General features: G+C 41.0%; 1 protein-coding gene across 1 annotated transcript in view; it reads left to right on the top strand.

Moving 5' to 3' along the window:
- Positions 1–3,860: 3,860 nt before the first annotated feature.
- The window catches only part of LOC109923761 (dyslexia-associated protein KIAA0319-like), a 104,874-nt gene continuing 82,058 nt past the window's right edge, over positions 3,861–26,676 (top strand). Inside the window, exons 1-5 of the mRNA XM_048613041.1 lie at positions 3,861–4,048; positions 6,170–6,279; positions 8,298–8,444; positions 15,714–16,468; positions 22,747–22,939. Of these exons, the coding sequence (XP_048468998.1) occupies positions 8,393–8,444; positions 15,714–16,468; positions 22,747–22,939 (1,000 nt within the window). The 5' untranslated portion in view covers positions 3,861–4,048; positions 6,170–6,279; positions 8,298–8,392. The remainder of the gene's footprint in view (positions 4,049–6,169; positions 6,280–8,297; positions 8,445–15,713; positions 16,469–22,746; positions 22,940–26,676) is intronic.

Here is a 26,676-nt window from a genome sequence, read left to right as displayed (position 1 = left end):
CATAATATTATCCCTAATCAAAAATGCCACTCCCTCTCCTGTCTTGCCCTCCTTTCTATTTTTCCTATAGCATCTATACTCTGGAACACTAAGCTGACAGTCCTGTCCATCCCTGAGCCACATCTCTAATTGCTATGATATCCCAGTCCCGTGTTCCCGACAATGTCCTGAGTTCACCTGCCTTACCTGTTAGATGTCTTGCATTGATAAATTAAACTGCATTTATTTCTGTCCTGTTTCTCTGTTCTCTGCTTTGTTCCTGCCTGCCCTGACTGTTTGACTTGCTCCTTTTCCCAACGGTACCAGTTTCAGACTGATCTTTTTCCTCACTATCTTCCTTGGTCCCACCTTGCTCCTACCTTGCTCCTACCTTCAGCTCTAGCAAATCTCCCCACCAGTATCTTGATCCCCTTCCAACTTATTTATTGTACCTCAAGATCATCATCTTAAAAAATGTCTTGTGTTTTTACATTCCTTGCATTTAACATAGTGAACTTTCAGCTTTAACTCTGTTTAGGTGAGCTTTTTTGAAAATAATTTATCTTAATTGTTTAATTTTATATTCAGACTTCCTCATTTTAACTTCATCTTTATGTGATAGGATATGGATATCTAAAATGGATGTTCACTCAGTTGTTGAATTCATTTATAAACTTTGGTGTCGTGATGTTCTAATCTGAAGGTTTTCATGTATGTTGCCCAAGTTAATTTTGTTCAGTAGCAGTTTTGGTCAATACTGTTGTTGAACAATCTGCCAAAGAGGTTGTGGATACAATTACCAGGTGTGGCAGTTTTTTACAGTTAACCAATGGTGATCTCTTCATTTTAGTCATAAAATGCCCATTTACAGGGACATGGTTTAGGTACTAATCAAAGAGTTGTAACAGCATGGTAAACGACCCTTCGGTCCATCATGTACATGCAAGTCATCAAACATTTACCTGTTCTAATCCCATTTTCCAGCACTTGGCCCATCACGTACACTATATCATTTTAATACTCATCTAAATACTCAAATGCTTTGGGGGATTTTAACCACCTTTTAAGGCAGCGAGTTCCTAATACCCACCAACATCTGTGTGAAATTTCCTCAAATCCCCTCTCAACCTACTGTTCCTTATCTTAAAATTGTGCCTCCTTGTTGATGTCTCTATAAAAGGTGAAACGTTTCTCCCTGTCTATCCTATATTTGTCCCCTCATAACGTTGTACACCACAATCAATTGCCTTCTCAGCCTCTCTGCTCCAAGGAAAACCCTAGCTGTCTAGTCTGTCTTCATAGCTGATTTGTTCTAGCCCAGGTGACATCCAGGTGAATCTCCTCTGCACCCTTTCAATTGCAATCATATCCTTCCTGTAGTGGGGTGACCAGATTGTACAGTGTTCAAACAATGGCCTAACTAACATTATGTGCTACTCCATTTCAACCTCCGTGTCCTGGTATTCAATATATTGACTAATAAAGTCAAGTATCCCATACACCTTATTAATCAACTCCTCTATCTGTTCTACTGCCTTCAAGGATGTAAGTACATGTACACCAAGATTCCTCTGTACTTGCTAGGATTCTACCATTTAACATGGACTTCCTTGACTCCCAAAATGGGTTAAATTTCATTTGCTATTGTTCAACCCTTCTGACCAGCCCACCTGTATCACCTTGTATTCTAAGGCTTTCCTCCTTACTATTTCCTACACTACCAATTTTTGTGTCATCTGCAAACTTGCTGACCATACCAAGAGACCCAGTATTTAACCCTGTTGGTAAACAATTGGATACAGGCTTCCAGCCTTAAAAGCACCCTTTGACCATCACCTTTTGCTTCATGTAGCTAAACCAGTGTTGGATCCAACTTGGCAAGTTGCTCTGGATATCCAAGCTGTTTGTTTCTTAACCAGCCTGCCACGTGAGACTTTGTCAAAAGTCTTATTGAAGTCTGTGTAGACTGCATCAACTCAGCTAGTCATTCCTAGTTACAAATTTGTTCAACATAATGTCCCGCTTTCCAGAGCCATGCCTTGATTAATCATTGCCTCTTCAAGTGGAGATTAATTCTGTCCTTCAGAATTTTTTCCAATAATTTGCCTAACACTGATGTTAGACTCAATGGCCTGGAGTTTCTTGGTTTACCCATAACCACCTTCTTGAGTAATGGTACCACATGAGTTCCCTTCCAGTTCTCTCATACCCCTCCTGTGGCCAGAGATGATTTCAAAATGAATGTCAGAGCCTTTGCCTCCCACAGGTACCTGAGATGTGTCTCATCTGGACCTGGTCTGTTATCACTTTCAAGCCTGCTAAAACTACTAATCCCTTCTCCTCCCTCTCAATGTTTATTTGTTTTCAAGTGTATCACACTTCCCCCTCCAAGGTTTTAAATCTATGTTGTCTTCTACAGTGAATACAGCTGTATTCTCATTTACAGCTTCAGCTATGTCTCTGGCTGTATGCACAAATTACCACTTTGGACTCTGTTGTGCCTGTACCTAGTTATTTTCTTGCCCTTAATGTTCTCTCCATTGTTTTTTTTTCCACGTCCCCCCCTTCACTCTCCTAAATTTTTTAGAGTGACCTGCAGCACTTTCTACACTCTTAGGGTATCTGTTGTTTTGAGACCTTGTTATCTGCCTTGCTCGCAAGAATCCTTCTTTAAAGTTAAATACCATCTAGCCTTACCATGCCCCCTTGTGATTTAACTTGACTATATTTGTTCGGCCTTCTAGATTGACTTGGTTCTGCTATACTTGTCTGCGCATCACCCCTACTGTACCTCCAATTGGTATGCCACCTCCCTGCCAAATTAATTTAAACACCCCCACCAACCACATTTTGCTATTAATTCTAAAGAAGGTATTTCTTGTGCAGCATTGGACCTTAAGGCGGGATTTGTGGGTGTTCCTGCTTCATAAATTGGCATTACCTTAATGTAAGTGCTAGCTAGATTTTGAAGAACAAAGTGCCCAGTGTGTAATAAAATCACCTAGAACTCATTGTGTAAGGGAGTGACATTTGGTAGTACACTGAAATGTACTGAGAGCGTCACTCTACTTGATGCCAGCTATGAACAATAGGCAGGGATCTGCTGTGGCTAAATTGAAGTTAGATCCTGGAGCGGCGCCACATCATATCTATTCGTGTAGCAAGAGCCATCAGCATCACATGTGGTACCTTACAACGGGAATCCAGTTATTGGAGCAGAGGGGACGCGACGCGCTCACATCACGCAGTGGGCCGGCATTGATGCTTCTGTTCTTGGAAGCGGTTATCGGCGGAGTGGGTTGGTGTCAGCGTACAAACCGCCGGCTATTTGAAGCCACTTGAGGGAGAAATGGCATTACACGTTTGAGTGCATTACACGTTTGAGTGAAGTGTGAGAGTGAGGGAAGAGACGTTTCTTTTAAAAAAAAATTAAAGAAACGCTATTAGAGGAGGTTGGGATGAACTCAAACCCCACCCTCTTGGTTGAGTGGAGATGCTGTGTCGCGAGCGGCTATCCACGCAGGTACAGAGAAGCAGTTTCTTAGGAGCATGTACGCGTATTAACCTTGAGGTTCGAGGTTCGACGTTCCTACTGAAGCTATATTGATGCCAAGTCAATGTGTTAAGCATTTGCGAAATGTATGATAGTGGGAATGGACCACGTTGGTGTGGATTGACTGCTTGAGCTGAAGTGCCAAGTCAGCATATTTATCTTTGTAGAATACAATATAACTGGAGACCCCTGGGCGGGGGGCACGGCGTACAGAGATGATTCTTGGTTAGTCTGTTCTGATGTGCAAGGGTAACTTTATCCTCCTCATCCTAACATGGTTTCCTGTAAGCTCTGCAGGTACATAAACCACTGACTTCTCGGAGGAAGAAATCTGCAGGGATGCGAACCCGTTGGGGGGAAAAGGACCGCTTTTTTTGTATAAAGGTGTTCGGTGAATCAATGTTTCTTCCTTCAGATTCATCCCGAAATAGACCAGAAAAAGGACGATTCACACACTGTGTTGTGGTCTTGGTCAAATTACTCAATTAGGGCTGCTAATCGAAAGAGTATTCAAATGTAAGTATAAATAGCCGACCATATTTTAAAATCAAGGCAAAGGGTTAACAAATCTTCCAACGCAATATAATAGATTGACCAAGAGCCTGCAAGACAATACTTTGACTTTTTTTTTGAAGAGATTCTGACGGAAGATAGGGTTGGAGTCACGTTATTTTGACATTTCGGTGTCACGGGCCTAGTTAGTAAACAATACTGGAGACCAAATTAGAATCGTGTGGTTTAATAATATAACTTAAAAACGTGTCAATAGGCATCAGTTTTGTAAACAAAATTACAAGTGTTGTAAATCTGAAATCAGCTCGTATATTCCAGAAATAGCAAGTGTGGAGGAAACTGACAGCGATGTGTGGGGTGAGGAGAAATCGGTTGATATCTTAAGCGTGACCTTTTAACTGTGAATAGAGTAAGATTTTACATACAGCTCAAAATTAAATAATTGGAGCCTGTTAAAATTAAGAAAATATTGCATGTGGAACACTGGTATGTTTTATTACTTTGTTCGAATCTAGTACTTGAAGGCTTCTGAGGATTATTGATCAGAGTCACACTTTGTTCAAATATTTCCTAATGTCAGTGGAATTGCTGAGTTATTATTGGCAAGAGTTTTTATTAGCTGTGTAATGTATGTATTATGAATGCTCAATTCTTTATTATTAGTAGCTCAGTTGAGTAATGAGGGGGGAAAACCCAGAGATATTGGGAAGAATGCATATTTTTAAAATTCCATTGACCATTTTCCTTTTCTCAAATTGATACATTTTATCTCACTTTTACCTTCTTAAATTCTTCCATTTACTTTATCACCTGTAACTTCCCCTCTAAGCCCCTCCTGACTTGTAACTATATTGTCATTCCTTCACTGCCACTGAATCAAAATCCTGGAACTCCCTTTGTAACAGTGTGCTTATTCCCCAAGCAGTTCAAGAAGACGCGTTTCCACTATACTCCTGAGGGCAGATGATGAAAGGCACTAAATACTGATCTAGCCAGCAATGCCCACACCCCACAAATGAATAATAAAATTCTACTTGAAGCAGGGAAACGTATGCTCCTGCAACATTACTTAAGTGCCCATTATTTATCTGAAAACTGAGATTGGGAATAAAGGCAAACTATTCAACATTGAGTAGACCGAACTATAATAATTAATTATACTCCTAACTTCATCTAACAGCATCAGACATTTCACAGGTACAATGTACCAATCATAAGCAGGAATCAAATTTTGATCCCTTTGGTGCTTTCAAGCTAACTTAGCTGAGGTCCATTCATTTAGCCAGCAATTGGGATGAAGCCAGAATGGACACATGTTCTTACACTCGCTAAAGTATTGCATAGTGCATTTACAAATGGAACCATTGCAGGATACTATAAAAAGTATCCTCATCATTCCCCACAAATCATAGTTTTGATTATTTACACTAACAACTTCTGAACATTAAAATTATGTAGGTTTATTTTGAAAATCATCGTTATAAGAAAAGATAAGGAAGAATTTCTTCAGCCAGAGGATGGTGACTCTCTGGAACTCATTGCCACAGAGGGCTGAGGAAGCCAAATCATTGAGTGAATGTAAGACAGAGATAGGCACATTTTTAATTAGTAAGGGGATCAAGGGTTAATGGGAAGAAGGCAGGAGAATGTGGTTGAGAAACATCACCCATGATTGAATGGCAGAGCAGATTCTGCTCCTATAACTTATGGTTTTATAAAGAAATAAGCAACTTAGTTATAGTAATTTTAATCAACCTATTCACATAGAGTTTTTCTTACTTCCAGGGCAGGTGGGACTTTAGCACAGACCTTCTAGCCAAGGACATTACCACTGCACCACAAAAGCCAGAGCAATGTAGTAACATAACAACTTTTAAGTCTCTGTAATATCCATACTGTTTTGCAGTCAATTAATTAGTTTGAAATATCATCACTGCAGATAAATGAAACAGCATAAAAAGTCCCACGAGTACCAGGGAGATAAATGACCAGTTACTCTGCTTTGGTAGTATTGATTAGGGATGACTATTGTGGAGAAAATTTGGATGATTTTCCCTACTGAGCTTCAAATAATTCTTTAAGCTCCTTAACATGCATCTGATACTGGTTTAATCTCTCGTTTAGAAGTATCTCAGTAGCATGTGCTACCTTGCTCCTGCAATGAATGTTAACCTTAATTATATATTCATCCAATCTTGGAATGAGACTAGAACCTACAAGCTTCTGACTCCAAGGTGAGAGTGCTGCCACTGAGTAAATCTATCATTTGGAATGCTTGTGGATAATCTAAAGTGATATGCCCAAAGTAAATGATTGCATGAGTAAGTTGTGAGGTAATATAATCTCGCTGAGCACTGGTGAAAGTATGCATCAAGGTGCTTATGTAAACATGTGTTGATGTTTTCCGCCCTTTTTCTCATCTCTTTCTTTTCTGAAAGCATTGACTGCTGACGGTATTTTGTTAAGCAGGCATCAGTTTCCCATGGATTCCTGCTCAATGGACAATTTTATATGTGTGTGACATCACATAGTGAATATTAGTGGGATCAAGTGGATCATCATTGCCAAGCCAGATCCTGTCCTCCACTGTTGTTTATACATGCATTTTTGGGATGTTGCTGAATAATCTGGAGTGGAGCAATATGTTTTGAACAAGTCTCCGCTGCCCTTATCTTCTTCCCAGAAAGATTACTTGTCATATGGTCACTCAAACTTGGCCACTGTTAATCTGGGTGGTATAAAACTCATATTCATCTTTAGCTCCAGTGTCATGAGGATTTAAAGAGACTATCTAGACTTTCTTGGAAATTGAAACCAGCCTATTTTCATAAAGGGGGAAAACGATTGATTAATTTCAGAGCATATAAAACAGTCAGGTGGCCCCACTTGTTTGTGGGTATGAACATTTTGTACTTTCTTCCTAGTAAATCAACTTGGAGGAGCTATTGTGGTGCAGTGGCAGTACCTCTGAGCCTGGAGGCCTGGTTCAAGTCTTGCTTGCTCCAGAAATGTGAAATAACATCTCTGAACAGGCTATTTGGAAAATATTTAGTAGTCAAGTTGGTGCATATTTGCCTCCACAGCAAATAAGCTACCCATCATGGCCTTCCTCCCATTTTATTCCATTTTACCTTATCATAAACTGACTGTCCCAGTGTTTGTATTTTGTAACGTTTGTGATCTTAACCATGGCAGTTGTCACCAGCACATGAAGAAATAACATTGCTAAGCATTGCTGAAAATGCTGTTCATATTGAATGGTCTCAGTGTTACATGATGTGGGGGATGGAGAGAAGTTATTTATGCTCTGAATTGTATGTTTCTTTTACTACGCGTAAGTTTTTTTTTTTTATGGACATTTCCATCATTGTAATTCACTATCTCCTTACCAGTTTTTTGCTGATCATATAGGGAAGGACACAAGATCTGGGGAATGGAGAATTTTGCATTTCAGGCATTCTTGTATACTTGGTGATTCTTAATCAAGTAAAATTTATTCTTTACCCAACTGAAGAGTCCATTTTTTTATTCCAACAATAAGTGCCAATGGCATCTTTACGAAACATTACCAATCCATGCCAAATGTAAGGCTATTTGTGTTGTAGACACATGCCCATGAAGAACTAACTTGAAACTGTGCAATTTAATTGTTACAATGTAGTGTTTCCTAATTTTTTACTTTTTAAATAGATTTGAAGGACTAAAGAGAGTGATATGTGCTGTCATCTTAAGAAGCAGTGCTGTGACATGTTTTGGAAAAGCCTTTGGATAGAGAAGCAGCATTAGCATTTGTAGCATCTAAAGGGAGCAGGGATATCAGAAGACCATCACTCCATGTCTGTTTATAAAATTACATAGCATCTGAACTTTGACATTTATTGCTGCTCTTTTATTCTCAATTGATCAAGATCCTGGAACTCCTCTCATTGTAGTGCGGCGGTACAAGAGATGGTTCACCACCTCAATATCAATTGACCTAGTCAGTGATGCCCACATCCTACAAACAACTAAAATAAAAGTCTGGAATGCAGTTACTGAAGGAAACCTGTGTTCTTAGTTACAGACCATTGCATGGGATAAAATGCCATTCGCTATGCCTTTCTACATTTCCATCTGCACGGTGAACATTAATTTTCAGCAAAGTGGTTGTGTAACTATGTATAAATGACTAAATAAACACTAACAATGTTGATCTTATAAATTTGTGCTTTGCACCTTTGAGCTGATAACTTTCATGTGTTATTGATTCTAGTGTTTCCAAAATTGCCATTGAAGGAAGATAAAGGAAAGTATACATGCAGTTTTAAAGGTTGCTTTGGAACTTGTTTCAGGCTTGACGCTGTGAAAATGACCCACTTACCATTTTCCCTTAGTGCTGTATTGCTATGCACCATTACAGGTATGTTACTTAAGTAATGGATTGGTTTAAAGTATGAAAAATGCTGGAAACACTCAACTTGTCTGGCAGTATCTGTAGAGAGGGAAAGGAAAGTTTATGTTTCAAGTCAATTTGCTTTCATCAGAGCTTCTGTTTCGATTTGAAATTTCCAGCATTTGTAGTACTTTGCTTTTCGCAATGGACTGCTTTATTTTCTTGTCGTGTTTTTTTTTCAGAAAGTTATTTCTTAATTACTATTTTACCAGTTCTCTTATATTTTTGAAGGTAGCTTTTTGGGTTTAACTTTGAAGATTTGTGCAGATTGTTTATATCAAACCAGTTAATGCATTGTTCAGTTTGTTTCTAAGCTCAGCTATCGTTCTTTACAAATAAGGGCTGTTTGTTAATACATCCAAATACAGAAACAGCAGTGCTGTCTCATTTCTGATTGCTGGCTTGTTTTAATAACTTCATTGATTTTTCTGTCACTTTTCTTCTCCTTCCTAAAATCATAAAATTTACAGCCAAAAAAAAGACCATTCAGAAGGGTCACCGGACCCGAAATGTTAACTCTGATTTTCCCTTCGCCGATGCAGCCAGACCTGCTGAGCTTTTCCGGCAACTTCTGTTTTTATTCATTCAGCCACTGGGTTTTCGTTAATTTTATTAAATCTGTGACCTTTCATTAATTAATCGTCCACCTCAATTCCTAAAAGCACCTATATCACATTGGGCTACTGATTTGTGGGCAGTGTTTAACATATTGTGCTTTTGTCATTGGTCACCCTCTGATACATGTTTCAAGTGTCCATCTTTTATGTGTGTATCATGGCAGTATCAGCAGTGTGTCAGGCTTGATTGCAGAACTCATTGTAGCTAAGCATGATTAGAAAATATGTAAACTAGTCCTCATCCAGCTTCTCATATGCTATCACTCTCTGCGAGGGACACAGGTAAACAACACTGTTTTTCCACCTTCCTAACCCAAGTGTGTTGAGGCGAAATGTAGCATCACTAATGTTGCCACAGCAATGAGATCAATTAACTTAAAAAAGGAAGGGTATTTGAGTCTGCAACCTTCCTGGTTTGTGAGGCACACATGATTACTGCATTAGCACCCTGAAGCAGTGCAAGAGTTGTTCATTTCTGTTATTTAAAAAAAAACTGTACAGTAATGATAGTGCAAGACCACTGGTCTGTTTACAGATGCTAACCTGCACTGAGTTGAATTGGTGTGGTGTGATCCTTCTGATACGAGACAAGAAGGTATGACTAGGATGTCAGTTTTATATGACTCTATATTGTGATCCAGTTTGAAATCACATTGAAGGACATGCATGAATTGCATTTAGAATTAGCAAATGGAGGATGTGGTTACTGTTACTTAAATATGAATACATATTTAAATCATCACATGCTATTTGAGCATATTGTCAATGACATTACGAAAGCTGTTTGAATATGACAGGAAAAGTTTTAAAAGGTCTTTTCTTTTGTATTTTGGTAAGACAGATAGTTTTTCCTCACTCCACACTTTTAATTTTCTGCAAAATATAATGACTTAATTTTACACTAGCTTTATAACTATGACCCTGCTACCACAAGGCTAACTACCGAAAGCAGAAGCTTGAAAGTAAACACCCTTCTTATTTTGACTTCATTGAAGTTATGTTTGGAAAATAAAGTGATGTTCAGTCCCATTTTTGGCAGTTGAGCGATGTCTGATTTGATTGAAAACTTTGTTCTCTTTCCAGTTCAAACAAACAATCCTCATTATGACAGTAGCCAGTCCACCTTCAATTGCATACAATTATTTGACTACTACAGATCTATCTAAAGAGAGCAGATTATCAGATGTAACACTGGTTCAAGTTGGTGTTCTGGTTAGATTCATTAAAGGAGGTTGCCTGACCCATTGAGTCTAAGATAATTGTATGAACCTTTGGAACTTCCTGATAAGCTCAATCGTTTTAGACTCTACAATCCCTCTTTACAGATTGGCATGCTGAAGGGTTGAGAATACACAGACAAATTCACATAATTTAGGGTTGTTCACTTCCTAGGGCCACTTGTCAAGTTATTTTGAGCCCTCTTTGATGCGGTTCACCCATCATTCTTTTACTGTTTTTAGATGATGTGGAATGGTAAGCTTGCTGTCTTTATGTTGTAGCTCTTATGTGTACCTCTTACATGTTATTGGATTGAACTAAACTGAATCACAAAGATAGAGGAAGATACAAAACTGATATCCCACTCTGGCACTTTTTCAACTTGCATGATGATATAAGAACTCTAACAGCCTGGATAAAATGCCATTTTTTTTGTTTTCAACATGCATAATTGAGAGGCTGTTTTGTGACTGGAGTGTCTGATATTCTAAGTACACAGTCTGAAATATCAAGCTGCCAGATTGTGGGAAGTTTTCAAATATAGCACTGTTCTTTTGCATCATTTTGAAGAGGTAAGAATAGAAATAAACACAACAAATTGATTACCGGATGCATGTTTCTTTCATATTTGGGATATGGATTTGCTGGCAAGGTTGGCAAATACAACTTGTGTTTAATTGACCTTGAGATGAGGGTGGCACACTGAGTGACTTGCAAAGGTAAGGTCAGAGGACAGGAAAGAGTCAACCTATATTAGTGTGGAACTGGAGTCACTTATAAACCAGACATGTGAGGGTAATATACTTTATAAAGAACATTAGTGATCCAGTTGGGGAATGTTGACTACTTTATAGTTGCTGTTATCAATGTCAGATTCTTACCTCCAGACATTTAGAATCTTAGAATGCCAATAGTGTAGAAATAGGCCATTTGGCCCAAGGAATCCACATCGACCCTCCAAAGAGCATCCCAGACCCATTCCCCTACTCTACCCTACCCTTGTAACCCTGAATTTACCATGGCTAATCCACCAAGCTGCACATCCCTGGACACTGTGGGCAATTTCGTGTGGCCAATTCACCTAACCTGCACATCTTTGGACTGTGGGAGGAAGCCAGAGCACCTGGAGAAAACATGAGGAGAATGTGTGAACTCCATATCGACAGTTGACCAAGGGTGGAATCGAACCTGAGTCCCTGGCACTGTGAGGCAGCAGTGCTAACCACTGAACCACTGTGCTGCTGCTACCCCTGCCCCCCGCCACCAGGCCATTTAAACCTAACTACCTTGATAGGACATGTGTTCTCTGGATTACTAGTTGAACCATCTTGATTACTAAGACAGCAACAAACACTGTCCACCATGTCCATAATTATACCTATCAAAGTATTTATTTTCATAAAGTTGATATTCATTAAAATTGAAAATCTCATAAATGGCTACATGATTAGCCTATTGATTTCTTTTGCATAGGATCTTTGCCTGTGAAGATGTTATGTGTACTGTTAATTCAATAAAGACTGGCAATTCTCAATTTGTTTTGCAAACAAAAGCATATGAACACATGTTTATTGAAGGAACTTTGAAACCAAATAATTAAATCCTATCTTGTATCCACCCATAGCAGGAAGGGATTGTTCCCTTTCACAGATTATTGCGCAGTAACGTCACCACTCCTGCTTAACATCTTACAAGTGGGAATTTTAATTTCTAGGTGCAGTATGATTGGGTGGATGTGTGGAAGTGAGCAAGGGGTGGGGAAGTGGTAAGGTGAGTGAGCCAAAAGCTGATTTATATTTGAGGAGTAGGCCCTGGCCAATCTAAAAACCATTAAAGGAGTGTTGCAGTGTTTATAACTGTTTAAAAGAAATTAGCCTGACTGTTATAAAATATTAAAAATCATTCAAAATTTCCTCAATTGTCATTGAGCTGAAGACTGACCTCAATGTATTTTCAACTCATCAATTCTGAAGGAGGTGTGGTCTCTTTGGCAATGTGCCAGCTGGATGCCCATACTGATTGTCCCAACAAAGCGTGGTTTTCACTGCAGTTGATGGACAATATGAGGACTAATATGTACAAGAAATACTGATTTACCAATGTCATAAGCTTTTTCTCTTACTTCTTTTCACTATTTGTGAGATTCTCACCAAGAGTGACTGCTCCAGTGCAGAAATCAAATCTGTATTTAACCATCTGGAGATGTTATTAAACATACCAGGAAAAGCATAATCAAGTTTCCTATACAATCTGCTGCTACTAATGCCAAATTGCTTTACCCGAATTACTGGATGATTTAAATCACACTTACAAGTGCCATTTCATTGTCATCGCTTAATTTCTAGGTGATATTTTTTGGGAGGTAGGGTATATTGTGTAGTTTTAGGCTGTACACACAAAGCAGCTTGCAGTGACTTACTACCATTAACATAGGGAGAAAAAAAATCAAGTGTAAGAACAAAAATACAAAACTGAGCATAGGAGGTGTGACCAAAAGCTTGGTCAAAGCATTGGGTTTTAATAGGTAGTGAAAAGGGATCTTAAGGGAGGAGTGGATTCTAAAGAGGTGCAGCACTTCAGAAAAACTACTCTCAATAATCTGTGTTCTGATTAAATGAATGCCAATATGTGGAGGTGCCGGTGTTGGACTAGAGTGGACAAAGTCAGAAGTCGCACGACACCAGCTTATAGTCCAACAGGTTTATTTGAAATCACAAGCTTTCGGAGCACTGCTGTTTCGTTAGGTGAAGTCACTTCACCTGACGAAGGAGCAGTGCTCTGAAAGCCTGTGATTTCAAATAAACCTGTTGGAATATAACCTGGTGTCCTGTCAATTCTGACTTTGATCAAATGAAGTCACTGCCTCCAATAAAGGTTTGCAAGAACTTGGAGTCAGATGAATATGAAATTTGAGGAGAAATTTAGAGCTGGAGAGAGAGGGACAAAACAATGAGCATTTGAATATGAGGATAGGAATTTTAAATTTGAGAAGTTGTGATGTTGGAAGCCAGTGTTGATCAAAAAGATTGGGGTGATGTGTGAGCAGGACATTGATGCAAGAAAGGATAGAGATAACTATCTGATAGGAGCTCTGAGGAAGGGTCGCCGGACCCGAAACGTTATCTCTGTTTTTTCCTTCACAGATGCTGCCAGAGCTGCTGAGCTTTTCCAGCAACTTTGTTTTTGTTCATGATATATAGCATCCGCAGTTCTTCCAGTTTTTATTTGGAGATAGCTGAAGTTTACAAAGTGTGGATGTTGAAGTTGAGATGGCACACTTAGAGTTTTCGGTGATTGGTGAGCAGACATAGTTGCAGTTTTAAATGGCAAGTTTCCCCGATCCAGTGCCTATTTATGTGGTTAATTGCAGACTTGCAGAACAGACTTTTTGCCCAACCTTGCCTGATAAGCTACATTACATGAATTGACCACAATGGTGTTCCTTCCTTCCCTCCTCGTTGTGTTCCAACATCAATCTAAATGACCTCAGCAACTGCCCATCTAAAATATTTGGATACTGCCCCAGTCCCATTTCCTGGGTTCAGGGATACTAACGTGCAGGCAGGAATGCTGCATCATTGCATTTCCAAAGACAGAATGCAACTCCAGGAAATTCGACACTCCAAAGTCACGGTTTTAAAAAGAAATTGACTATAATGTCTTAATGAATGCTTGCAACAATATTGGAAGCTCTTAAGATTAAAGCAATAAAGAGCCAGCATTTTTGTAGCACCTTTCAAGACCTTGGGATGCCCAAAAACATTTCATAGTCATGAAGTGCATTTATGAGTTCCTCTAATATAGGAAATACAGTATTGTGCACAGCAAGTCACCAGAAACAGCCTTGAGATAATGATCAAATAATCTATTTTAGTCATATGTTTGAGAGACCAACATTGACTCAGCCATCTGGGGAAAACTCTGTTGTAGTTTGACATAGGTATGTAGGAACTGAAAAGTTAAATTGGGCCTTTGTTTAATGTCTCATCTGAAAGACAGCATTTCCAATTGTGCCCAGTGCCCTCAGTACTTCACTGGGGCTTCAACCTAGATTGTGCGTTCAGTTCTGTGGAGTTGGGGCTTGAATCAACAATTTTTTGATTCAAGTGCTAGCACTGGTCCATGTCTAACACAGATCTAGGGATTAAATTTGACAATAAATTAGCAATTTAATAGTGGAAGAAAGTATTAATTTAATATGCATAACTGAACGGACTGCCAGAACGCTTATGTTCCAACTGGATCCTCTGCTGTTTGCATTCAATACTTATAAATACTACAGTGATCATAGTAACAAAGCTAAAGACCCAGAGAAAGGGTAAACTCTGAATTGACTAATCCAGATTTACTGATTAGGAAGATGATTCTTAAGTGATTTACGAATATAAATGTCAGGTAATGATATCTGTTTGAAAATGGGGAAAATTGATTGTAAAATTATATTGTCATTTGATAATGTGAGTTGAATGTACCATTTCACTGGAGAGAAGTGGTTACAGTATCAAATAAAATGTTGAAATGAACAAAATCCAAAGATCATTAGCCTCAGGAGTCACTCTGATGTTGTATAAAGTGCTAGTGAAATATTAGTGAACCATCTGTGATCTCCAGAGTGAATAAAAGAAATTTGAACAGTAGGAAGAATTTAGAGAAGGACAAATTTAAAAAAGAAACTTTTTATTTAAATAATGAAGGAATTAATGAGTTACTTCAAGTGAAGTTTTCAAAAAAAAGAAAAGAAATTGAGAGCACAACTGCTCATCGAAGAAGCCACAAATAAATCTAAGAAGTTAGTGTCCAGAAAATTCTGTGCAAGACATTTATAAATTTCCAAAAATTGCAAACAGGCTATGTTCCTGTGAACTTAGCCCAGGATCAGAAGATTGTAACTTTAGTCATAATCCAGAGACTTGAGACAGATTGTGCTATTTGAGGAAATGCAGTAGTATTGGAGGTGCTGCCTTTTCAATGATATACTCAACTTGCCTGATGAGGATGGAAAGAAAAGAATAGGCCAGTTCTCCCCAGATATTAGTTCCCCACACATCTTCAAAACAGGATATCTGGTTCTTGTCTTGTCTTGTTAATGTTTGTCGGGAACCTATGTGTGTGATTCCTGTATTTCTGCATTACTAAAGATATTTAATTTAGCTGTCCTGAGGTTAAAAAGCATGTCATATGAATGCAAGTTTGTTCCTTCTTTCACTGCCAGGAGTGCAAAGTTGGGAAATTACTTATAAAATCATCCTGCAATATTATTCCCCTAAATGTAATCTCAGCACTAGTACATCAAACACATTCTCCATGAGGGCACTGTAGTAACGCAGCCCTGTGTGCTGTCAAATGCCTGTAAATTTTTAACAGTCTGTAATTTGAATTGTGATTGGTAATGTTTTCACAGGTGCTGTATCAAATTACTGCAGTGAAACAGCTCAGTATCCGGATGCTATAGTTTCCCCCAACCTAAAGACAACCAAAATCCTGCGAGTTCCTCCAGCAGTGTCAATGTCGGAATGCATATCGGCGTGTTGTGACTTTACTGACTGTGACTTGGCATGGATGTTTGAGGGTCGCTGTTACATTATAAATTGTCAACGCAGGGATGAATGCGAGCCAAAGATGACTAGTGCTGTGGAATCTTACTTAAGCTTTGTGCAGCGGTCACCAGCTCAGAGGCCAAGCTTACAAGATGCCTATCATAAAGGCAGAGGACGTTCCATGGGGAAGCAAAGGGAGTCAGTGCCAACTGAGGGGAATGGTAACGTGCAAGATCTGTATGGTGAAGACTTGACCCTTGATAGCTCTATAGCAGAGGACTCCATAAGGGTCTACAAAGAAATACCCGCCACCTATGGGAATTTGGAGAGTACCAGCAAGAGTCCAGGGCAGATGCATGGCTCACAGCCCTGGCCACTGTGGGATCTTGATGTGTCTTCTGTGAAGGCAAGTGGGGTCGATGTTGAGGAGGAGGATATTGGAATTCAAAGCAGAGCCCCTCCAAATGTGAGCTTCCCAGTTAATGAATCTCAGCAAGAAGAGTGGAGTGATGAAACAAAGCAAGAGGTCAACCATGTCATGAATTTTGTCCCTTTGGAGAAAGTGAGCAAAGGAAAACTACTGCAAAAGTTGAATGAAAACAGCACCAGTGTCCAAGAGGTAATTCTAAATTTTCTGTTGTTTTATGTAATCCTTCTTTGGCAGTGTGACCTCATTTCCCCCTTCATTGGGTTTCACTGTTGTGCAAGAGCCATAGCAGAGATAATTTGGGCAAGATACTACTGGATCCTAATCAAAATTGCTAAGGTACAGATTAAAATTTGAGGATAGGATGATTTGGGTGGAGGTGTGGTCTGGAAAGAGCAATAATTCTTCCTATTGCTCCTGCCTTCCATAAGGTAGGATCTGTAGCACTGCTGGAACTGGGGAAATCTTGGGAAATGAAGCAGTTTGAAGTTTCATAGGTGGGCAACTAAGCAGCATACGTATTTTGTTTCAATTGCTAGAAATAGCCTTCCTGGAAAAGCTTTAAAAACATAGCAGAATCATTAAAGTGCTCTAACAGTTGGGGCTCCAGTTCCAAATTGTTGTTGTAGCAATTTGAAACTGGGTTGCAATGATAGTACTACTTTCATGGTAGGCAGTAGTCTAATACTGGAAAATTAACATTCACTCCATTGGATGTATGTGGCATGGTGCAATTCAGAAAACAGAATCTGGACTCATGGCTCCTCCTCGTCGAGCTCCTGACCCCAAACAACTGTTTAGGGAATCATCCAGGAGACAGCTAATTGCTCCTCACAACATGTTGGTGAAACTAAAGGAGATCTTCCACTGGTAGTTGTATTTTCTGATGGCGACCGAATGATAGAAAAGGGTGGTGGCTAAGAAGCAGGCCAATTGCACAATATAATGGCTGCACAGAAAGAAGTAAAATTAACCTCTTTGATCCCTTCAGAAACCAAGGATTCCCCCCAAAGTGCTTTAGAGCCAAGGAACTACATATTAAGTGTAGTCACTGTTGTAATTTAGGAATGGGGCAGACAATTTGCATTGAGCACCTTGCCACAAACGCTAGCACAATAGTCATCAGATCAGAGATAGTAAGAACTGCCGATGCTGGAGTCAGAGATAACAGTGTGGAGCTAGAGGATCACAGCAGGTCAGGCAGCATCGGAGGAGCAGGAAAGTTGGCGTTTCAGGTCAGGGCCTTTCTTCAGAAATGGGGGAGGGGGAAGGAAGATCAGAAATAAATAGAGGGAGGAGGGGTGGGACTGGGGAATGTAGGTTGGATGGTGATAGGTGAGTGCAGGTAGGCAGTGGTGGGGATTGGTCAGTGAGGTGGGAGGAGCAGATAGGTGGGAGAGAAGATGGACAGGGAGGAGGCAGGAGGAGAGGGAGGGTTGGTCATGGGATGAGGCCGGGGATGAGGAGATTTTGAAACTGGTAAAATCCACATTTAGGCCATTAGGCTGTAGGCTCCTAAGGCGGAATATGAGGTACTGCTCCTCCAGTTTCTGGGTGGTGTCATTGTGACATTGGAGGAGGCCCAGGATGGACATGTCGCCCAGGGAGTGGGAGGGGGAGTTGAAATGGTTTGTGACTGGAAGGTGTTGTCGTTTGTCGCGAACAGAGCGCAAGTACTGTACAAAGCAGTCTCAGAGCCTGGCCTCATTGATGTAGAGGAGGCCACATCGGGAGCAGCGGATGCAGTAGACCAAGTTGACGGATGTGCAGGTGAACCTCTGTCTGATGTGGAAGGCTTTTTTAGTTCCTTGGATGGAGGTGAGAGGGGAGGTGTAGGGACAGGTGTAGCACTTCCTGTGGTTACTGGGAAAAGTGCTGGGGGTGGTGGGGCTAATGGGGAGTGTGGAGCGGACGATGGAGTTGCGGAGGGAGCGGTCCCTACGAAAGGCAGATGGGGGTGGGGAGGGAAATATATCTCTGGTTGTGGGGTCGGATTGCAGGTGGCGGAAGTGGCGGAGAACGATACGTCAGATACGGAGGTTAGTGGGGTGATATGTGAGGACAAGGGGGATTCTGTCTTTGTTTTTGTTGCGGCGAGGGGATGTGAGGGCAGAGGTGCAGGAAACGCAAGAGATGTGATCGAGAGCATTTTCAACCACCGAAGGGGGGATGTTGCAGTCCTTGAAATAAGAGGACATCTGGGATGTTCAGGAGTGGAATGCCCCATCTTGGGAGCAGGCACAGTGGAGGCGGAGGAATTGGGAGTAGGGGATTGCATTCTTGCTGGAAGGTGGGTGAGAGGAGGTGTAGTCCAGGTAGCCGTGGGTTTCGTTGGGCTTGAAATAGATGTCGGTTTCAAGGCGGTCACCAGAGGTGCAGGAAGGAAAGAGAGGTATCTAGAGATGGTCCAGGTGAACTTGAGGTTGGGGTGAAAGGTGTTAGTAAAGTTCAAGCTCCTTGTGGAAGCATGAGGCAGCGCCGATACAGTCATCAATGTTGCGGAGCAAGAGGTGGGGGATAGTGCCAGTGTAACAGCGGAAGAGGGACTGTTCCACGTATCCTACAAAGAGGCAGACATAGCTGGGGCCCTTGCGGGTTCCCATGGCCACCCCCTTAGTCTGTAGGAAGTGGGAGGAGTTAAAGGAGAAGTTGTTAAGGGTAAGGTCGAGTTTGATTAAGCAGATGAGGATGTTGGTGGAGGGGGACTGGTTGGGCCTGAAGGATAGGAAGAAGCGGAGGGCTTTTAGGCCATCTGCATGGGAATGCAAGTATACAGGGATTGGACGTCCATGGTGAAGATGAGGTGTTAGGAGCCAGGGAATTGGAGGAGGTGGAGGATGTGGGGTGGTGCCCTAGACGTAGGGGGTGGTGAGGAGTTCTTGGACCGGGGGAGAAAACAGAGGCAAGGTAAGTGGAGATAAGTTCAGTGGGGCAGGAGTAGGCAGAGACAATGGGTCGGCTGGGACAGTTAAGTTTGTGGATTTTGGGAAGGAGATAGAAACGGGCAGTGCAGGGCTGTGGAATGATGAGGTTGGAGGCTGTGGGTGGGAGGTCACCTCAGGTGATGAAGTTGTGGATGGTTTGAGAGATGATGTTTTGGTCAGGGGTGGGGTCATGATCAAGGGGGCGATAGGAGGAGGTGTCAGAGAGTTGGCACCTGGCCTCAGCTATGTAAAGGTCAGTGCATCACACCACTACTGTGCCCCCTTTATCTGCAGGTTTGATAGTGAGGTTAATGTGGGAGCGGAGAACTGCATGTTCCTCCTTGTCCTCACATATCACCCCACTAACCTTCGTATCCAATGTATCATTCTTTGCCACTTACAATTCAACCCCACAACCAAGGATATATTTCCCTCTGCACCCCTACCTGCCTTTTGTAGGGACCGCTCTCTCCGCGACTCCCTCGTCCGCTCCACACTCAAGCCCCACCACCCCCGGCACCTTTCCCTGCAACCGCAGGAAGTGCTACACCTGCCCCTACACCTCCCCTCTCACCTCCATTCAAGGCACCAAACAAACCTTTCACGTCAGACAGATGTTCACCTGCACATCCGTCAATGTGGTCTATTGCATCCGCTGCTCCTGATGTGGCCTCCTCTACATCGGTGAGACCAAGCAGAGGCTCAGAGACCGCTTTGTAGAGCACCTGTGCTCTGTTCATGACAAATGATAACACCTTCCAGTTGTGAACCACTTCAGCTCCTCCTCCCATTCCCACTCCCTGGTTGACATGTCTGTCCTGAGTGTCCTCCAGTGTCACAATGACGCCACCCAGAAACTGGAGGAGCAGCACCTCATATTCCACCTTGGGAGCCTACAGCCCACCTGGCCTAAATGTGGATTTTACCAGTTTCAAAATCTCCCCACCCCCAGCCGTATCCCATGAGCAACCCTCCCTCTCATCCCCGCCTCCTTGACCTGACACAACTGTCCATATTCTCCCACCTATTTGCCCCTCCTACCTCACTGACCAATCTCCACCATCCCTACCTGCACTCACCTATCACCATCCCACCTATCACCATCCCACCTACCTTCCCCAGCCCCACCCCTCTTTTCTCTATTTATTTCTGAGCTCCCTTCTGCCTCCCCCATTTCTGAAGAAGAGTCCAGACCCAAAACTTCAACTTGCCTGCTCCTCTGATGCTGCCTGGCCTGCTGTGTTCCTTCAGCTCCACAGTGTGTTGTCATAGTCATCAGATCATCTATTTTACGTCTACTTGAGGGATATCTTAGCTCGGGACCTGGGTGGATACTTCAGCTCTTCTTCAAGATAATGGCAATAATGGGCCATTTTAAGGTGGAATTCAGTTTAACATTTCTTCTGAAAGATTGTCAATCAGGCAGTGTTACTCTCCCTTAAGTATCCCTGAAGCACCGAGCCTGTGGTTTAGTGCCCTAGAATGGGTTTTGAACCCAAAAAGCGCTGATTTAGAGGTGTGAGTGATATCATGGAGCCAAAATTGGAGTTTGAGAAAAGGGTAACCAACAGAATGTGTCCATAACTTTAATGAATGGGTCTCAATTTCTCTAGTTTGCTTATAGAATTGTAGGACATTGCACATTGTTAAACCCAATCTAAAATAAAACCATGTTATGTGTGAATTCATCCATTGCATCACTTCTACTTGTGTTACCAAAAAGAAAACTTATTAAAAACACAACTTTAAGAGCTAGAAAGGGATTCCAATCAATGTTATTTCTAACATTTGTGGATTTTGATTTTAACTTCCTTATGAACTAAATTCAAGTGACTTTGACTTCATTTCTTTTTAAATTTTTGCTGACACCAGTGATCTGACATTGATTGCTGACTGCATGTGCTCACCACAATTATTTTCAACAGCATATGCGTACATGTGTGTGCAATATTAAGCTGATTTTTAATTAAAAATTAGAATAAAAATTCCCATTTGTTTTACACTTTATTTTCCTCACCCAACATATTCTTTCATTAAAGTGTTTTCATTAGGTTTTTGTCTGGTATTTGTCATTCTTTGTTTAAATAAATTTGAGAGGTAACGCTGATGTGCATGCTGTTGAGTGTCAGCAAGTGCAGTCTTTTTTTCCTTCCTCTCCTGAGGAATGGACTCCTAGCTTGTGGTTCCACAGGGACTAGCCATTAAAGAGAACCTGTCCCAAGAGTGGGCTCATACGTGAGGAAATGGGGAGGGGTCAGAGGTTTAGGATGAGGAAATGCCATGGTGGAATTGGTAGACAAAGGTTTTGAATTTAATTCATTTGGAAACAGGGTGCCAGAATTTGTCATTGAGGATGCATGTGAAGAGTGAAGCCAGTTGATCAGTAGGGAATCAAGGATTATGGAGAAAAGCCAGGAAAGTGAACGTGAGGAACATTGGATCAGCCATGATCTTATTGAATGGTGGAGCAGACTCAAGGGGCTGAACAGCCTACTCCTGTGCCTATTTCTTATGGTCCAATTTAGAATGTGATTGTCGACCTTTGGTCAGAGATGAGATTAATAGGTGGGGCGGATGAGAGGTCAGCAAGGAATCCTTAAAAGTAGTTGAGTCTGAAAAATAATCGAAGTATCTTACCAGAGTGTGAAAAGCATGAGAATGGAAATGGGCCATGTTCCATAGGTAGAAATATGGGCTCTTATTGCTACAAATGATATGCAGTCAGATGGGAAAAACTGCAAGTTCATATTGAGTGACCTAGAAGGGGATAGGAATCAGTTGCAGGAGTTAAAGAGACTGGCTTCTATCTGCCAGATTTTAGGATAGAGAAAGTTGTGACATACACAATGTCTGATGTCTGGAAAAAAAACAATCTGATCGTGTGGAAGCCTCAACAGAGTACTAGAGATGCAGGCTTGGGCATGACCAATATATGTGTGAAGTTGATGCAGTGAGGGAAAGGATGACATTGCTGAAGATGTGCTAGCTGGGTTCAGACAGATGGAAATAGGGTTGCCTCACCAAGCCATGGATTGGAAAAGGATGGTATAGTTAATAATGGTGAATGCTGCAGGGCAGCTGAGGAAAACAAAGAGGCATGTAACAGCATAGTCATGGCGGATACCACTTGTGACTATGGCAAGGAATTTTTCTCTGCTGTGGGGAGAGGCAAATTGGAAGTATTTAAAAAGAGAGAGTCTGCAGCATTTTGGGTAGCAAAACATGGCACATATTTATTTTCAGACATTTCTGTTCCAAGACACATTGTTTGTCACTGCCACATAGATTGGGGAGTAGCTGAATAGCATCCACCCATACAAACAAGAACATGTAACATAAAAATGTTCTTGCTTTAGAGTGCTGACATACAATGTTACAAGGCACACCATGGTAAATCAATCCTAGAGAAAAATGGGCAAGTGTTTCACTAGTCAGTACTCATCTACAAAAGCTGGCCTCTACATTTTACCTTTATTCTTTCAGAATGCACGATAAAATATGCTGTGTTTCTGAACAAGTAATTGCACTTTTCCCTGCCTTTGCCAGGAATACGTATTTCCATCAAATTCATCACATGTTGAAACACTGACTGCAACGCTGAACCCAGAAACAAGCAGTTTTGTGTCTGCACACCAGCAGAAATCCGGAGAAGGCATCCAAATTATAACTCCCAGTGTTGAGAGTTCACTCACTTCACAGCCCACTGCCACAGAGACATTAACAGTCGCTACGCAACAAGGTACTGTGCTGTTTTTGTATTTCAGCTGAAAGGATGAACTGCTGTTCTAATGTTGTGTTTGTATTGCCATTGATTTTAATGGAATTATAACCTCCTTTTGGACATGTGGTCAGTAGAACACAGAATAGTGGGGAGCCAACAACAGGCTGCAGTGTTCGTAGAATTTACGGCACAGAAGATGATGATTCTGACTACATTTCCTGTGCCTGTTCTTTGAAACAGCTGTTCAATTTGTGTAATTCTCTTCCTTTGTTCATTATCTGAGGTTAAATATTTCCCTTTTGAGTATTTATACAGTTTTATTTTGAAGCTTGATATTGACTGCCTCTATCATTTTCAGGCCACTAATTCTGGATAATGACATCTCATTATATAGCATTGTTCTCCCTTTGGTTCTTCTGCCAGTCATCTTCAATCTGTGTTGTCTGGTTACTGATCCTCCTGTCAATAGAAACTGGTTTTCCCTTTCTACTTATTGAAACACTTCATAATTTTGAGCACCTCAATTAAATATCCTCTGAACCTTCTGTACTGGTTTGAAGGGAACAAATGGCATTACCCATGGAAGTGAAGCTAATTTAGTTTTGAATGTTGTCTGAAGTTTGAAAATTGATTTTGGTGAAAAGGAAAACCTTGAACATGAAAAATCTGAATTGAAGGAGACAATGATGGACAGAAACAAACTCTTTTGCCTTGTGACATCATTCACTTTGCCGGGCAATCACTCCTACCTTCCACCTAACTTTTCCATTTGTCTCTTTTCCTGCCTCCTCTAGCTCCCTACCTCCCACCTTTCTCCTGGCCCCAGTTAGAATGGCTCAGTTCAGAAATGGTTCTTGGTACTAGCAGATGATTATTAGTGTAGCGCACAACTTTTCAGGATCTAGAGTGATCATGATGTGTTGTTATTCAGGTGGAGCTCTGGCTAATTGGTCCATCCGTTAAGGACACTTTGGGGGGAAAATTAGCTGATATTGTCATATTCTGAAGGCAAATAAAGTCTGTTCATTTGAAGAAGCTTTCTGTGGATTTGGCAGCTGCTGTAACTCCTCCCGCCCTGGGAAAAGACCACCTTATCAGGATTTGGCAGGAGATGGTTGACTTCCTTTCTCTGTTCTTCTACTCCTGACACAATGAGTGAAATTTCTATAGTGTGATGGGAGAACAGTAAATGAAAGAAGGCTATAATAATTTAGTCAGAGATAGCAGGAACTGCAGATGCTGGAGAATCCGAGACAACAAGGTGCAGAGCTGGATGAACACAGCAGGCCAAGCAGCATCATAGGAGCAGAAAGGCTGACGTTTCGGGCCTAGACCCTTCATCAGAAATGGGGGAGGGGAAGGGGAGGCGGATAGAAGATGGATCGAGGAGAAGATAGGTTGAGAGGAAACATAATTTAGTGCTTGTTTGTCTTGTCTACCCACCCAGTATCTTCTAAATGAATGTTATGACTGGCTAATATTAAACTTCCATTCTGTTTCATGGTGTCTATAATGCCGCCATTTCTGATTAGTTCAGTGGTTAAAAGCAAATGTATAACCCACTCCCAAAAGGAAAGGTTTCTTCCTGATGTAGCCATCAGGGATCTCTGTCTCCTTGCTGCTAATACATGTTATTTAACATGCAAGCTGCATTATGTAAAGGAGTCAGCTTAGATATATTGGTTAGGACATTGGAACTATTCACCTGCTGTTTGCACACTGCCATGCAATCTATTACATCCACCTAAACAAGTAGATAGGCTTTGGACTTAACATGTCTTTTGAACTGTGGCACCTGCAACAGTGCAGCATTCCCTTAATATGTCACCAAAGTGCTAGCAAAGGTTCATAGAATTGTAAAGCATACAACGAGCCCATATGCTCCATTGTAGCTGTGCTGACACTTCAGAAGTGCTCTTCAATTAGCCAAATGCTCTTTTTCCCCATAGTCCTCCAAACCTTTTGTTCCAAACTTTCTTTCAAAAGTTACCATTAATCTGTTCCCATCAGCCCTTTGAAACATTCTAGAATATGAGAAGTCACTGTATTTACACAAAGAGAAATTCTCCATCTTCCTCTGTTCTTTTGGCAATTATCTTTAAAGCTGTGCATTTCCTCTGGTTGCCAACTGACCTCTCAGATTATGTACTGATGTCTCTGTAGTCAGGATGAACCTATGATTCCCTGAGCCAGAGGCGAATATAATAACATTGAGTCATATTGACATTTATGAAGGTCTGTATACTGCATAAGTGTTGTAAAGAAGGAAAACGCAAACAACCATTTTACAGTTGCTCAGACATATTCCTCAATGTATTAACTTAGGTAAAATATGTACTTCTTTTATGGTGTTGAAAGGTTTAGGTGAGGAATTAATGATTAGGAAATGGATTGTTAATATCCTTTGAAACCTGGAGGAAGGAAGGAAACACTGGGAAAGGATTTGGGAATTATGATCTGGGAACTAATGAATTAGAATGTGCTGAGTCTTTGGGCTGAATTTTGCTGGAACAATAATAGTGTGTTGTGGATACAGGTTGTTATTAAGGGATGTAAGTTGCGAATGCCCGGAACTATCTGGCTGTTTTATGCTGCTCTGTTGTTTCCTTTGCACAAATGGAGTAATTTAGCTCTCCTGTTGTCTTTGCAAACTTTTTCTAAATTTGCACATTAACATTCTGTGATCAATTTAATGGGAAATTAGTGATTAAGAGCACGAGTGTGCTTTTAATGTAATGCCAATCAGTATTGATCCGGAAAAAGAACAGTGTAATCTGTTTGGCCTCTGGTAAATGGTAGATTGTTGTTGGAGATTTAAAATAAAAACTGATTTTTAATTGTTTTCCTTTTAGTTGATATCTTCCCTGTCTCAATCAAGTCTTTCTTTTACTCGTTTTGCTTCTGTCTTTGTAACATATTTCTAATTTGTTAATTCTAATTTGTTCTCTTTCTCCATCATTCTCCTATTTCTTTTGTGGTACAAAATCTCATTGGTGAGAAAAGTACATAGCTGGTCCCACACAGGAAATCAACTTCAAATTCAGTAAATCGTCTGATTGTGTTTTGGTTGAGACAAGCCTTGCCTTTACACTTTGCTTTTTCTTGTGCCCTGCAGACTGAGACACCCTAGATTCTTTACATTAATGTTGCCTAGGTGATTGTAGTAGTGATAAATTGAGCTGCCACCTTCTGCATTCAAAGAAGTCTTGCCAACACTTGAGATTTTCAAATGTAATTCTAATGATTTAAAAAAAACAAACTTGCATTTGAATAATACCTTTGATAATTTCATAGAATCATAGAATCCTTACAGTGTGGAAGCAGGCCATTCATCCCATCATGTCTACAGTGACCCTCTGAAGGATGCAAACTCCACACAGACAGTTGCCTGAGGCTGGAATCGAACCTGGGTCCCAGGGGCTGTGAGACAGCGGTACTAACCACTGAACCACTGTTCTGCCCCCTACAGGCTGTCCCACAATGCTTGACAGCCAATAGTGTGCAGCACTTGAGTGAACTTGAAACATGAACAATTCTTTTCGTCATTCTTTGCACTGGGACATTGCTGGTAAGGCCGACATTTATTGTCCACTATGACTGTTCTTGAGAATATTATGGTGAGCTGCCTTCTTGAACTGCTGTTGTTCTTTTGGTACAGGTATACTCTGTGCTGGTGGGTGTGGGGAGTTCCAAGATTTTCATCCTGCAATGGTGAAGAAATGGAGATATGTTTCAAGGTTTGGATAGTGTCTGAA

This window comes from Rhincodon typus, chromosome 2 (assembly GCF_021869965.1).
Source record: "Rhincodon typus isolate 14 chromosome 2, sRhiTyp1.1, whole genome shotgun sequence".
In the NCBI taxonomy this organism is placed as follows: Eukaryota; Metazoa; Chordata; class Chondrichthyes; order Orectolobiformes; family Rhincodontidae; genus Rhincodon; species Rhincodon typus.
Note: the sequence above shows the minus strand (reverse complement) of the source record. Positions and strands in the feature narration are given on the sequence as shown.